General features: G+C 38.3%; 1 protein-coding gene across 6 annotated transcripts in view; it reads left to right on the forward strand.

The window, feature by feature from the left end:
• APP (amyloid beta precursor protein) overlaps positions 1 to 14,292 on the forward strand; it is a 239,573-nt gene that overhangs the window by 179,399 nt on the left and 45,882 nt on the right. For all 6 annotated transcript variants that reach the window (XM_079156438.1, XM_079156442.1, XM_079156437.1 and 3 more), the window contains 2 exons: positions 1,161 to 1,289; positions 2,155 to 2,254. In XM_079156438.1, the coding sequence (XP_079012564.1) occupies positions 1,161 to 1,289; positions 2,155 to 2,254 (229 nt within the window). The remainder of the gene's footprint in view (positions 1 to 1,160; positions 1,290 to 2,154; positions 2,255 to 14,292) is intronic.

The following is a 14,292-nucleotide window of genomic DNA, read 5'->3' on the forward strand; positions in this document are numbered from 1 at the left end:
ATAACGAATTTAACAGATGATGTTAAATGCAATAATGGAAGTTTGCACAGCCTTTCTGGTGGCACAGAGAAAAAGCACCAAATTCCACTTGGGATGACAGGAAGAAGGTCCCAAGTTAACAGGGAAGGACAGGCACATTCTGTAGAATATTCTGTAGAATATGGATAGCAGAGGAAAAGCATTCTAGGCCACATACACACCGTCTCTGGGAGTAAATTCAGTACCTTCCAGCTTTTCCAGATGCCCGTGACACATCAGTTCATAATTACCAGGTTTGCTTGATGGCCCCCATTCTATTCTTGGCATGAATTTTCACAGGTGATTGTTTCAATGAAGAAGAAATGTGTATCTCAGCAAAACATTTTATAAAAGCATATAACAACAACACAGCAATGTAGAATGCACACATCAGTGGAAGAATTATTAAAGAGAAAGGAAACTTTGCCCTGTTAAAAAATTAGGATGAATGTTTTCATGGAAAACTGGAATAAGAATGAAATGGAACCAATTACAAAAAAAAAAAAAAAAAAAAATTTGAAGCACTTAAGAAGAAATTTAATTGTTGTTGAAAAAATTAGAATCTAATGGCTTAAAAGAACTTAATTAAATTTCAAAGTAAAATAACTACAGTTTAACCATGGCCTTTCTCTAGAAAAACTACAAGGTCTCTTAGAGCTTATCAGGCATTCCTTGACTTACAAATCACTAGTGGTTAGATTGCCTGCTGTTCTTCTTACTTTGATCATTATACATGTTGCTGATGCTGAGATTTGTTTTGTGCAGCATTACTTCTCTCCTTAGCATTGTGCACGTAGAAACACATCTTATGTATACCCCCGAGTATGTGAATGGGAGAAGGACCTCACTGAAACCTGACATATCCAAAATCTATTCTCCTTCTCTAGAAGAACAGGCATATTTGAAAAGAAAATGTTGATTAAGGAAGACAGTCAATATGTGTGTTGAAAATGCTAAATGCTCTAATAGAAATGACAGCGGGCCAAAGTAATTAATTACTCATTAATAAAGGACTGGGAGAAGAGTTTATAAGGGAGAATTCCTTCAGGGATGAATTAGTGGCATCTCTGACCCAAAGCCAATAAAAGAAGTAATATTTTGCACAAAGTTGAAAATATATTTCTTATTTTTCCCCCCAACAGCCTCGTCATGTGTTCACCATGCTGAAGAAGTATGTCCGTGCAGAGCAGAAAGACAGGCAGCATACCCTGAAGCATTTCGAGCATGTGCGCATGGTGGATCCCAAGAAAGCTGCTCAGATCCGGTCCCAGGTAAGCACCGTGTGTAGGAGGCTGCAGCCCTGACAGTCCAGGGTTCTTGCTTCTTAGGTGGCTGTAGGATCTTCAGGTATTCCCTATGGTCTGGGTTTCTCTGGCAAGAGCTCTCTAATGCCAGGTGAATTGTGAAAGTTAATCAGGTGGCAATATGTGGTTTGACATCTTGTAAGTTATGCAAATAATCAGTAATATAAATATCTTTTAAGTGTCCACTGCCACTGATTCTTAAATGAACCATTTAAAACTGACCACTAAAATAAAGAAAATGAATCTAAAACCTGTTCAATTGACTCAACTAAACTGTGACAGGCAATCATAAACTTCATTGCCACCACAAGGTTTAAATTTAATGTGAGCCTGAATGAAGCTCTGTAATGTTTCATATTCTCTCCTTCCCAACGACTGAAAATGGGGATCTATCTCTGGAAGTCTGACATTTTCTGTTTCCCTAAATGGAATAATTTTAAACTATTTATATTTAGCACAAAATAATCCAATCACATTGAAGTGTTCTCATCTATTAGGAAATTGTAAAGAAATATATTTAGGAAATCAGAGGCTATTTAGGAAGGCTCAGTCTTAGAAGTCAGAGTTGGCACAGGTGGTCTTTTTAATTGACTGCTCCACACATACAAAATGCTGGTAAATTTAAAGATAAATCTTCAAGCTGCACTTAAAAGTTAGAGAGAAAAAAAAAAAAATAGGAGAAAAAGAAAAGCAAAGATGCCCTTTAAGTTAAATATTCCAGCCACGTTGGTGAGTTTCATTTTGGAAGTTTGTATCTGTCTGCAGTGCTAGATGAGGAAAATAACGGTACCCATCCAAGAGATTGTTCACCTGGACTTGTCCTTCAATGCAGGTTATGACACACCTCCGTGTGATCTACGAGCGCATGAATCAGTCTCTGTCCCTGCTCTACAACGTACCTGCAGTGGCTGAGGAGATTCAGGATGAAGTTGGTACGTGAGCTGTTCTTTTGATACCCTGCATGTAAACACCTCTTCCCCAGGAGGAGAAGTCAGGGAAGTGAGTTTTTCCATATCAGGATCACATGCGTTCTAGTACATGCAAGTTAAAAGGGCAGATTACCTTTTACAGCAAAGCTCTGTGTTCGCCCTCACTTTTACAATTGCATCAGTTTTTAACTCTCCACGTGTGTGATATTGGAGGAATATAACTTAGCCTATGAGATACTTGCATAACTATAAGCCACTTACTATTGAAGTGTACTTGTCAGCGATTGTTTTCTGATTTATTCAGTCTTGTGAGTATCTCCTTATGAGGCTTTGCTGTTTGACAGTTAAGGAAAAAACTTCCTTTGTCACCACAACATTATGAGTGACATATTAGCCCCATTTTACAAGGGCTTAAAATGAAAAATTTCGAACTTAGGATTTAAGTAACTTACTTCTCTGGGTTCCATACATCTGATGTAGCATGACCAGAACATAGCACTGTGACGTTCTGACCTTGAGGTTATTGTTATGGTCAATAAATCACACCTCTCTTTGATGGGAAAAAATACCACATAATCAGAAAATGAGAAATTACACTCCATTTATGTATAAGCTATCAAAATGTGTAAGTGCATTCTACTGTCTTGTACAACAAATCAGAACAAATTTTAAAAATTTTAAAAATAACTCAAGTGTTCTCTAAACCACATTGTTGTTTAGACTTAAAAGGTCAAGGACTATTAAACTTACTTTGAAATAATGATACCATCAGGAGTTAGAAGATAATGCAGAGAAGGACTATGCATCATCACCCAGTTTCCTCAGGGATGACATCTTACATAACTGGTTGGCATGTTATCAAATCCAGGAACTTAACATTGTGTGCCCACTATCTTTGATGTCCCTAGTTTTCCTAATGACACATTTAGTATTTCATATGAGTAAGTTCTCCCATTTTTGTTTTTCTTGGAAAGGGAACAAAGTATTGCATAACACAGTGTTCCAAAAATCTCCAAAATGCCACTATCTCACAAAGGCACATGGGTGATAATTCTGGTGGTGAATCTTTCAGCTTAAAGCAAATGCATGTGTACTAGAGACTTGGTGCATAGATAATCAGCAAATAAGCAGTATGTATCTGGCATATCCTTCTCCAGAAAGAATCCTGCTCCTAGTTAGTTGAGTTGGAATTAGATACAAATTATCATCTGAAATCAGGACACCCATGTTGCTGTGGATGTAATTGCTCGTGTGAAGTCCCTGCTCAAGACCACAGTTGGGTTGCTTTTTACATTTTATGCTAATACTGTTTCACTCTTTTCTTTCTAACTTACCACTGCCCTGTAAATATTTTTCGTATTACTGTCAAGTATTTGGCACATCTCAGGTGATTATGGTCTGTTCAATACTACATGTTAGTGGATGGAGCAAGTGCGCTTCAGGCTACACACTTGCAAAAGAGACCTCATAATGTGTCCTCTAAGCCTCTGTTCATAAGGGGGAACTCAACACTGAACAAGATCTTACAAGCAGGAGTCAATAGAGTATTTACTCTGCACCTTGGATTGAGAACACAAATTTCCAATTTATTTTTCACTCTGTTTAAGAAATGAATATAGTTTTTTGCTATACTTTTAGGACAGAAATTAGTAAGGAACTTCTAAAATATTTTATATAAAATGTAAGAAAGTTCTCTAAAAAGTTTTATAAAGGATAAAATCAATTAATATATCACATTCTTAATGAAATGAAGCAAAATCTTCTAGATGAATGTATTTTTACTTTATGATTATCTCAAGCCTATTTTCATGTGTGACTTCAACTGAAGATGGTGTTGATGATAGCAGACTGAGGAGGAATGAGCCATTACGAAGATCTAGAAAGGGGATGACCTACTACTCCTCTTGCACCTGTAATTATGTGTCTTTCTAATTAAACTATCAGAATTTACCATTTGACAATATACTACTGAACACGTGAACCACCAGTGAGTCACATTTCCACAGAACAGATGGCAATTCAGATTCTGGAGTGTTGCAGAGTGCCCAAGAATAGGGCAACCCAGTAGATTTCAAATCTCAGTGCCAGGAAGGATATTTAGATAAGTAGAATCATGGAGGTTTTTTTTTTTTCTTCTCCTTCTACTTAAAAAGAAGCAGCAGCAGCAGCTCTGCCATTAACTGGAATCAAGAACAGTTTTAAAATACATGTTTCATTCTAAATTTACTGGACACCAAGTCCTGAAAGATTATCTCTTTTTTTTTTTTTTATCTTTAATTTGGAATCTTAGGTGCTTCCATTTTTAACGGCTATTTTCTATAGAAAGAGAAGCTTGCACTTCCATTAATTAGACTTTTGCACCCTTTGAGCTTCTAATACCAAAACTAAAGAAGAGAACTCTTTGGGGAGAATAGCTTTTCTGAGTTGACCTCAGTTGACTTCTATCTTTCTTCATTTGAAGGAATATTTTATTAAAAGAACACACTCTCAAGTTGGAGGTAGGTAAAACAAGATTGGCCATGGGGTGCTAATTGTTTGTGCTGGGTGATAGTTGGGAGTTCCTTATATTATTCTCTACTTTTGTGTATGTTTGAAATTCTCTGTAATAAAAAATTTGGTGGATTTTTTTTTTTTTTTTTTTTGCATCCTTTCTATGTAAAATCCTCATTCATAGATTTCTCCCAGTTTACATCGTAAAATGTTATTACAGTCTCTAATTTCATGCTTTGTCATTAGTCTGGTTGGTGTTTTCTGCCATTTCTCTCGACAATCCAACTTTAAGATTTACAGTCAGTTCAGTTACAAATAAGGAGGATACTAAAATTCAGAGCTGCTGGCAAAAGACATGATATGAAAGTACCTAAAAAATGCATGCCTTTTGTATGGAAGGTTGTGCTTATAAATGCCGGCAATGAGGATGGTTATTGCAGTCAGTCATGTGGAGAGAGTTACAGTACTTGGATTAAATGATGGCAACAGGTGCTTTCTGGATGAAGGAGCGTCACTAGTCTGAGGAACTTCCAGAATCAGTTTCTGTTGTAAGTAGGTCTACCTACTACCATGAATTATGCTCCCAGTAGGATTTCTCCATTGTTGAAAATCAGAGGAAGAAGGGACCCATACCAGACAGAGAGAAGGCTGTGGTTGGAGGTGGGGATTGGAATCAAATTTGTGGGAATAAATAAATAAATAGTGACTGGAGCACACGGTTCCTCATGCCAGTGAATTCTGGCCCCAGCCTCTTTTTACCCCCTTGTGCTTCCCTGAGACATCCCATCTGTTAAGGCTACTTTCCTGCTAACTCCAGGAAATCCCAGATCCATAGGTCTAGCAACAGCCTGTCTACTGAGTCCTAGTGCCACCTTCCTGGCCATCAGAAGCTCACATGCCTTCACAACTTCAGTCTGTGTATAGGAGAAAACTCAGTGTGTCCTTCTGCAGATTGACTTGTTTTACACTCTCTGTTGTTATGAGTTTTCTCCATTTGGCCTAAAATTATCCACAAAGTCCTCCTCTCCTTCACCCATGTTTTCCACAACCCCAAGTCCTCTCTCTTTTGCTTTCTATTCCTGCATGTTCACATGAAATCCCTGCACATCCACCACTTTAGATCAGTTCCTATCCTCTTCATTTTCCTGAACTCCCAACTGGTCACACTGCCCCTTTCTCTCAGTCCCTTCCCTTGCAAACATTTCCTTTTCAGCACTGTCAGATTCCCTGCTGAATAGAAAATGACAGCTGCACATGAAGCTTTCTTGATTAAAAAGTTGGATCCTTCAAGAGTCAACTAAAATGTCCATTCTCCTGTAAACACTAAATTTGCATAAGGAATGAAAGGGAAAAGTTGTCATTTGATAAATGTCTGGGATATCAGTAGCCCTGGTTCTTGAAAGTTCACCAGACTAGTACAGGACCATCACATTTAGAGTCACAACTGACGGCCATTCTGTTCCTCTCTCACAGAGCCAAGCCCGCTGGCACTGGGCTGTGTCCACCTGAAGCAGGGCTTGTATTTCATATAGATGTAACATATGGACTGATGACAATCCTGGGGGATTCAGTGATCATATCCCATTTGCAGTTGAAGAAGCTGAACCTTAGAGAGGCCACTAACTTAACAGCACAGAAAGTGCAAGGATGAAAGTGGGCTTGAAGCTAGGGTCTCTTGGCATTGCAGATCCACATTCCTTCTATTACCGGTTGTCACCTCTAAGGTTGAATTTTCTTCTTTTTTAACCTCAGTATCCAAAGCACTGGGTAACCAGCTCTGATGCTATACTCTATTCTATACTGGTTTCTGTCTCTACCAGTCCTTCATCCCGGAAGCTCTTCTGGGCCATCCCTGTCTAGGTTGTCTGCCTCAGGATCCAGCAGGTATCCTGGTACTTTATAGGTGTTAATAGTTGTAGACATAAGCTTGAAGCAAAGCCCCAGGCTGCAAGGTGCTCCTCCTTCCTTAGCACCCAGCATAAGCATTGCACAAAACAAATCTCTGCTCAGTCACAGCGTTCTCCAGAGCTGTGGTAATTGATTAAGCCAACAGCATGCATGCGGTTGGCAGAGATATCAGAGAATAAAGCAGAGTTCCAAAGACTGTTATTAATAACATTGCACAACATAGTTCTATGTTGTACTGTGACTCTCCGCTCTTTGGTCATCTCCCCAATTCACATACTTTATCACTCATTTATTAATTAGGTTGTCTGATTTGACTGCCCTGTGAATTTTCCAACTGCTCTATTCTTTCATAAAGTGCTTAAACTTCTATTATTTTATAATATTTTTATAGTCTTGTTTGAATTATTATCTGCAAGTTTCCAGGCTCATTTTTTACTTGATGTTTTCCTTTGTTAAAAAAAGAAACAATTATTTGCATAAAAATTATGAAGCTTCCTTGCTAAGAAAGGCTGAAGGCGCTGTTTGTAGAGAGGAGAAATTCCCTCATCTTTTTTAAATAGCTGTTCAGGGCTTTATCTTTTCATTGAACATACGATAGAATCATTATTTTAATGAAAATGTGGCCCCTTCTAATACCCATGTTCTGCTGGAATCATCTTTTAACCCTTCAAAAAGGTGGAAAAATTCCTTTATCCCTACTTCCATTCAGTTCAGTGTTGTTTGAAAATGACTGGATTTTTTTCCACCCTTTGTAATCTTTCTAATATTTATGCAAAAAGGATTCTGGTCTACTCTTTTTGTTGGCAACAAGGTTATCAAAGTGCTTCATTTTGCAGCTACCTCAAGGCTAAAAATATTGTAGCTCTCAATTCAGAGATGGCTGTTTTACAGAATGCTATAATGACCAATTTATGAGATAGGCAGTAGGAAGGAAAGAGGAAGGAAGACATAATTGTTTCATACCCTGGTTTTATTTTTTTCTCTTAGCATTCAAAATTAATAAAAAGATGAATTATTATAAACCAGATGCGGAAAGGCTCTCTGGCTAAACAAATCCATAGTTAATGGGGTCGGTATTGAGAGATGTGGCAGGGAATCAAGAAACTTGTTCTAATGAGAGATGCTTATTTTTTATTACAAATTTACTGTGGCCTCTTGATAAAATTTTCCACTCTTCAGGACAAATGCAGCATGCTTATTTCAAAGACTGAGTCCATTCTCTATCCTTAATAAACCTATCGATTTGGGAGTCTAATGAATCTAAACTAGACTAGGCTTAACGTGGAATATTGTAGGACTTCCCAGTCCAAGAAAATAGAACATTTAAATTCTGTTGAGAATTGTAAGTATACTTATGTGTAATTGTTAAATCAATAAAGAACATCAAGAAGCCAGGCATGGTGGCACATGCCTGTAATCCCAGCAGCTCGGGAGGCTGAGGCAAGGGGATTGCTAGTTCAAAGCCAGCCTCAGCAATTAGTGAGTAGTGAGACTGTCTCAAATTAAAAAATAAAAAGGGCTAGGGATGTGGCGGAATGGTTAAGTGCCCCTGGGTTCAATCCCTAGTAGCAAAAAAAATCAAGAAATGAATTTCTGAAAATCATAAAGTAAGAGAGGTGTCAGCTTAATTCTGTTGTTTTGGGTTTTTGTTTTGATACTGGGGATGGAACCCAGAGGTGCTGCTCTATCCCTGATCTGCATCCCGGCCCATTTTATCTTTTTATTTTGAGACAGTCTCACTAAATTGCTGAGAATGATCTCAAACTGCAATCCTCTTGCTTCAGCCTCCAAGTTGCTGGGACTACAGGTGTTTGCCACCCCGCCTGACTGATTTAATCTGTTCTTATTCTTTGTTTTTCACGTCAGGTGACTTCTAAATGTATGTAGATTTTACAGCTGACTTAGCATTTGGAAATCGCGTTTATTTGTATCATAAGCAACACAAGCATGTTTCCCCTATTGGTTTTATAGTAGTCTCAGAGCCTTTGTTGTATTTTCCCCAGTATTATTAGCTGAATAGCAGGCCCACTCTGAGCAAGGTAGTTACTCCTCCAAGGTAGAACCACTCGTTTTATAAATGAAAATTCATGTCAAGTGAATGAACCTACATACGAAGCACTCCGGTCATCAAAATGGGAGGATATGGGGCTGGGGTTGGAGCTCAGTGGTAGTGGCTCTCTCTCCCTATTTTAGATGTGATATATGTAAGCCTTCTTTTTTCTATCTTAGCAACTTAAATATGGCATTTATAAATATAGCCTGTATGTTTAAAAGTTGACACACAACTTATCAGTGTCCCTAGATATTTTTTATAGTTTTCCATTCTGGCAAAAATAATTTTAAAGAACAAGTCAGTCCTAAAGCTGGAGACATAGCTCAGTGATAGAGCACTTGGCTAGCATGCCTGAGGCCTTGTGTTCCATCCCCCCAGTACCAAAACAAAGAAGAAAGAAAGGAAGGAGGGAATGAATTCTTTTAGCAAAAGTAAACAGAAAACATTTTCTAGAAAGGATGAATGTCAGAAAGGCTTGTTGTTTAAAAGGCACTATCTCTGCCATCTACCATTCTACTAAACAAATTATTGACATTAATATAAATAATTCAGTACAGCATATTGGTCTCATTTATTGTCCTCCAAATGACACAGGCAGTTATTAGATGAATTAAACATCAACGACGTTTGTTCTCCTCATTCCATTTTGGTGGCTCACTGTGAGTCATTTCATTCCATCCAAATAAAGATGACCATTCAGATACTTTGCCCCTTTATTAATTGGGTTGTTTGCCTTCTTATTGTTGAGCTGCAAGAGTTCTTTATACATTCTAGATAACTAAACTCTTATCAAATACAATTTACAAATATTTTAACCATTCTGTAGATTATCTTTTTCCTTTCTAATAGTTTCCTTTTGATATGCAAATTTTTCATTTTTTTATGAGGTCCAGTTCACCAACTCTTTATTTTGTTGCTGTTGCTTTCATATTATATATAAGAAACCAGTGCTTGATTCAAGGTCACAAAAATCCATACCTCTGTTTCCTTCTAATAGTTTTATAGTTTTGGCTCTTCCAGTTAAACCTTTGATCCATTTGGAATTAATGTTTGTATATGGTGTGAGGTGTGGGGTCCAACTTTATTCTTTTTCATCAGTTTGTCCAGTGTCCCAGAACCCTTTGTTAAAAAAGATTTTTCTTCTCCCCATTGAATGATTTTTACACTTTTGTCCAGATTCTTGATTATTGAAGCTTTGTAGTAAGTTTTGAAATCAGATGTGAATCTTCTACCTTTGTTGTTCTTTTTCAAGATAACTTTGACCAATTAGGGTACCTTGAATTTCTGTATGAATTTTAAGGTATTTTTTCCCCTGGGGGGGGGTAGATAAAGATAGGGATCATTGGATCCATAGATTAATCTGGGGAATGTTTCCTATTATAAATTTTAATGAAGTTTAAACAGTAGTATAACTACCACAAAAGATGTCCACTAGGATATGTTTCCAGTTGGGGCGCCATTCAGGAAGGTGAATATTTTTTTACTCCAAGTTTCCAGAGAATCTCCTTGTGAGCTTTTCCTTAAACTATGATAACTGTGACACAGTAATGGTTTTTGCCTGTTTTAGTTTGAAGCCCTTTCGTGTGTGTGTGTGTGTGTGTGTGTGTGTGTGTGTGAGAGAGAGAGAGAGAGAGAGAGAGAGAGAGAGAGAGAGAGAGAGAGAGAGAGAGAGAGAGAGTCTTGTGACCAGATGGACAAAGCCTGAGGCAGGGTCTCCCACACCCAGCTCTGCTGATCCTGTGACGATCCAGTGCCCTTCTAAAGTTATTTTCTCAACTCACCAACTCTTAATGTGTGACCCTATAATTTGAAACAAAATCAAAAGAGAAACCATAGCAAAAATGACTGGGAGGGAAGTCAGACCACAGTGGTGACTGCAGGGCTGCATCCTGGCATGGAACACAACAACAGATGTGTCCTGGTTTTTTGTGGAGTCTTGGGAACAACCAATGATTTGGGATGGTAACAGGGCTGGTCATTCTGTTTTTCACAAGCAGCTGCCTTCAAGGTTCATTTAGAGAGAGAGAGAGAGAAGTGGGGGGGAAGAGTAGAGATGTTTACCAGAGAGAGAGGGAGAGAGAGAGAGAAAGTAGTGATGTTTACCCCCTGAATGTAAAGATGAATCCAAATTGAGATCAATTTTGAAACATGTTTCCACAAAGACTAACTGGGAATGAGATGAATTTGTTTTCATGTGAAACAGAGTTTGGAAGGAATGTTAATTTGCCTCTTGCTGTTAAGCTCAGAAACAGATTTTGCAGTCTATTCTCTGAGTAAGCCCCATTATTCTTTGTAACAGTTCTTCTGTCACACACACTATAGGCTGCCTTAGAAAGTAAATCATAGAAGGTGAGGTGTAGCATCTCATTAAAATCATAGATCAATATATTTGCCTATTCCAAATTAATTTTCCTTGAGACATGGCCCTCATAGAGCTTTTTTGGGTTTGGAGCATGAAACAAGTGGTCAGAGGGTCAAAGCTAGGCAGTTGACAGGTGCATTGACCTAAGGCAGTAGATTTTAAATGACCTATTTAATCTGTTCCCCGAAATTGTTGTTCTTTTACATGTACTCATAAAAGCATGAGTTAAATCTTATGTCTTTGAAATAGCAATTGGAAGCTACTTGTATTGTCTCGTACTTGTCTCTGCTTTTGGTTTGGGTGGCATGAGGTACGTCTGCCTGTCCTTGAAGACAGATATCCAGGTGTGTGTCTGTGCCCTCAGCTTTTCTGTAGCTTTGACCTTGTTGCATTGTTCCTCAGGCCAGTGCAAAGCAGAGACAAGCTCGTCTTCTAGAAGGAAAGGGGGAAGCTGCAGGCTTCATACCACTCAGAGGCAAAAGTCAGAGCCAGCCTGGCCTTGAAAAATACTAAATTCTTCTCTTTTAGAGTCTGTAACAGGGAAGTGAAGATCTGAGGCTATCGCAAGTTCCTTTTGAAGTTTTGCCAAGTTACAAAGGAACTTCCTGGGGCATGAGCGGTAGAGAGCTGTAAGTGTAAGAAGGAGCATGACATATTAATGTGGTTAGACTTATTAGCGATGCATACTGTTTTTATTTAGGAAACTCTAAAAGCAAACCAAATTTCATATTCTGAGAAGTGTAGGAGGTTTTTTGAGAGATATGCTATTTGAAATTCTGAATTAGTTAATGTTTTTTAAAGTTCTATCTATCTTTATTTTATTGATGGGTGTTGAGTCTTGAAAAGAATTAAATTTGGTTTCCTCTGAAATCATTGTTAGTATCTTTGGTAGGAAAGTTGCTACACATACTGGTGACAGTGTGACATTCACTATAAAAAGAAATGCCAGGTATCTACCTGGGCATGAAAACTATTGATCATTTTGTAATGTGATCTTTTTTTTCTCCCCGACAATACTGGGGATTGAACCCAGGTCCTCATGGATGCCAAGCAAGCACTTTGCCACTGAGCCACAAGTCACCAGCCCACAATGTGACCTTTCTTAAAGCAACATGTTTTTCTTTCCTAATGACAAATGACATGTGTTTCATGTTACTTGTAAGTTTCCAAAGATACCAATTAACGGTTCTAAAGAATTTCTATATGTGAACTTTAATTGTTAATAGTTATAGTTTTTAAGTAATTGTACCTTTCAAATATTAAATAGCCATTATCAGATGAAAGGAAAATTAACTTTATTGTTGCCATTGAGATAGATATCACTGGGTTAAAGACATAACTCTCAGTTACCACTCTGATTATTGAAGGAGTTCTTAGAAAGTGTTAGAGGCAAGAGGATCACAAGTTCAAGGCCAGCCTCAGCAACTTAGTGAGGCCCTAGGCAATTTAGTGAAATCCTGTCTCAAAATAAAAATAAAAAGAGCTGGGGATATAGCTCAGTGGCAGAAGCATCCCTGGATTCAATCCCCAGTACTAAAAAAAAGAAGAAGAAGAAAAAGGAGACAAAAATGTCAAAAGTATATACATGGTACTTGCATTGGCAATGTAGATCCTAAAATTGGAATAACAAGAAAGTTAGTGTGGTCCCTCCCAGGGAAGACATGCAGATGAGTGAAATGTTCCACATTGCTTGACTCCATCTCTGTGAGCCCCTAGAGTAGAAAAGCCATAGAACAGAGCGTAGAATGGGAATTGCCAGGGGCTGGGAAGAGTAGGGAATGTGGAATTAGTGTCTCATGGTTGTAGAGTTTCAGTTCAGGAAGAAAGAAAAGCTCAGTTGGGACGATGGATGGTGGGAGTGGCTGCACAGCAGTGTCATGTCAGTGCCTCTGAGTTGAATACTTAATGGTAAAAATAGGGACCAGTGGCGTAGCTCAGTGGTAGAGCAGGTGTTTAGCATCCACAAGTGCCTGCATTGACTCCCCAGAACCAAATAGATAAATAAATAAACAATAAGGTTAAAATGCATGTTATAAACATTGTGACATGACATGCAGCATATGTATGTGTATATGTATATATTGTTTTTTCATATTATTTGCCATTGTGAATAGCAAGAAGATTCAAAAATTAGTCAAGGACATAATAAGTATTTCATTAAGTACCTCCCATGTTCCAGACTCTGTGCTAAATTCCAGACATGTCACAGCTATAAGGCACAATCTTTCTTACTCAGATAGCTTAAGATAGTTTAGAATTTACTTGGAAAGACTTCAGATAAACAGTTGAGAAAGAGGCTGCACTCATTAGATCAAGGGATGTTGACTGCTGAATCTGGTGGCATTAAGTCTGAAGAGGGAATCTTAGTTTTCAACTGGTTCAGCCATGTCATTTCATAGTTCAGTGAAATGACAGGTCAGGCATCTGGTTAATAAGACCAGAGATTGAATCTGTTCCAGTATCTCGGTATCTAATGGTATTTGCTTACTTCTGGTGCCAAGTTAAACAAAACCGGGCTTAAGGAACTATATGTATTTAGCTTCTGCATCTTTTCATTGAAAATGTCATAGGTGAAAGAAATTGCCTCTGTTAGTATTTGTGATGCTGCTCAACCTCAAGACTCAACACCTTGAATATGCACGTCAAGGTATTTGAGGAGGACATAAATATCAGCTACTTGTAATGTTTTACTGTATTTCTGTGTTATGTTAATATTCTTTATTGCCAAAACACTAAAACAAACTTTCCTTCTTCCATGTGATTAGTGCAGGATAAGTGTTTTAGTCAGCTTTTTTCATCAAAAAGACCTGAAAAGAACTATTAGAGAAGGAAAAGTTTATTTGGGGGCTCAGGGTTTCAGAGGTCTTAGTCTGGCTCCATTCCTTGTGGCTCAAGGTGAGGCAGAACATCATGGTGGAAGAGTGTGGCAGAGAGAAGCATTTCAGATCATCATACCAGGAAGCACAGAGAGAGACGTCCCTCACCACAGACAAAATACATGCCCCAAAAGTTACACCCTCAGTGACCATCCCCTCCAGCCACACCCTACCTAACTTCAGATAATCCCTATCAGGGGATTAATGTGCTGATTGGATTAAGGTTCTCATAACCCAATCATTGCACCTCTGAACCCTCTTGCCTTGTGTCACACATGAGCTTGTGGGGGACAGCTAATATCTAAACCGAAACAACAAGCAAAAGTTTCTGTGAAGGAGTGAGGCAATAACC

The sequence above is a fragment of the Sciurus vulgaris genome (genome assembly GCF_902686455.1).
Source record: "Sciurus vulgaris genome assembly, chromosome: 10".
Lineage (NCBI taxonomy): Eukaryota > Metazoa > Chordata > Mammalia > Rodentia > Sciuridae > Sciurus > Sciurus vulgaris.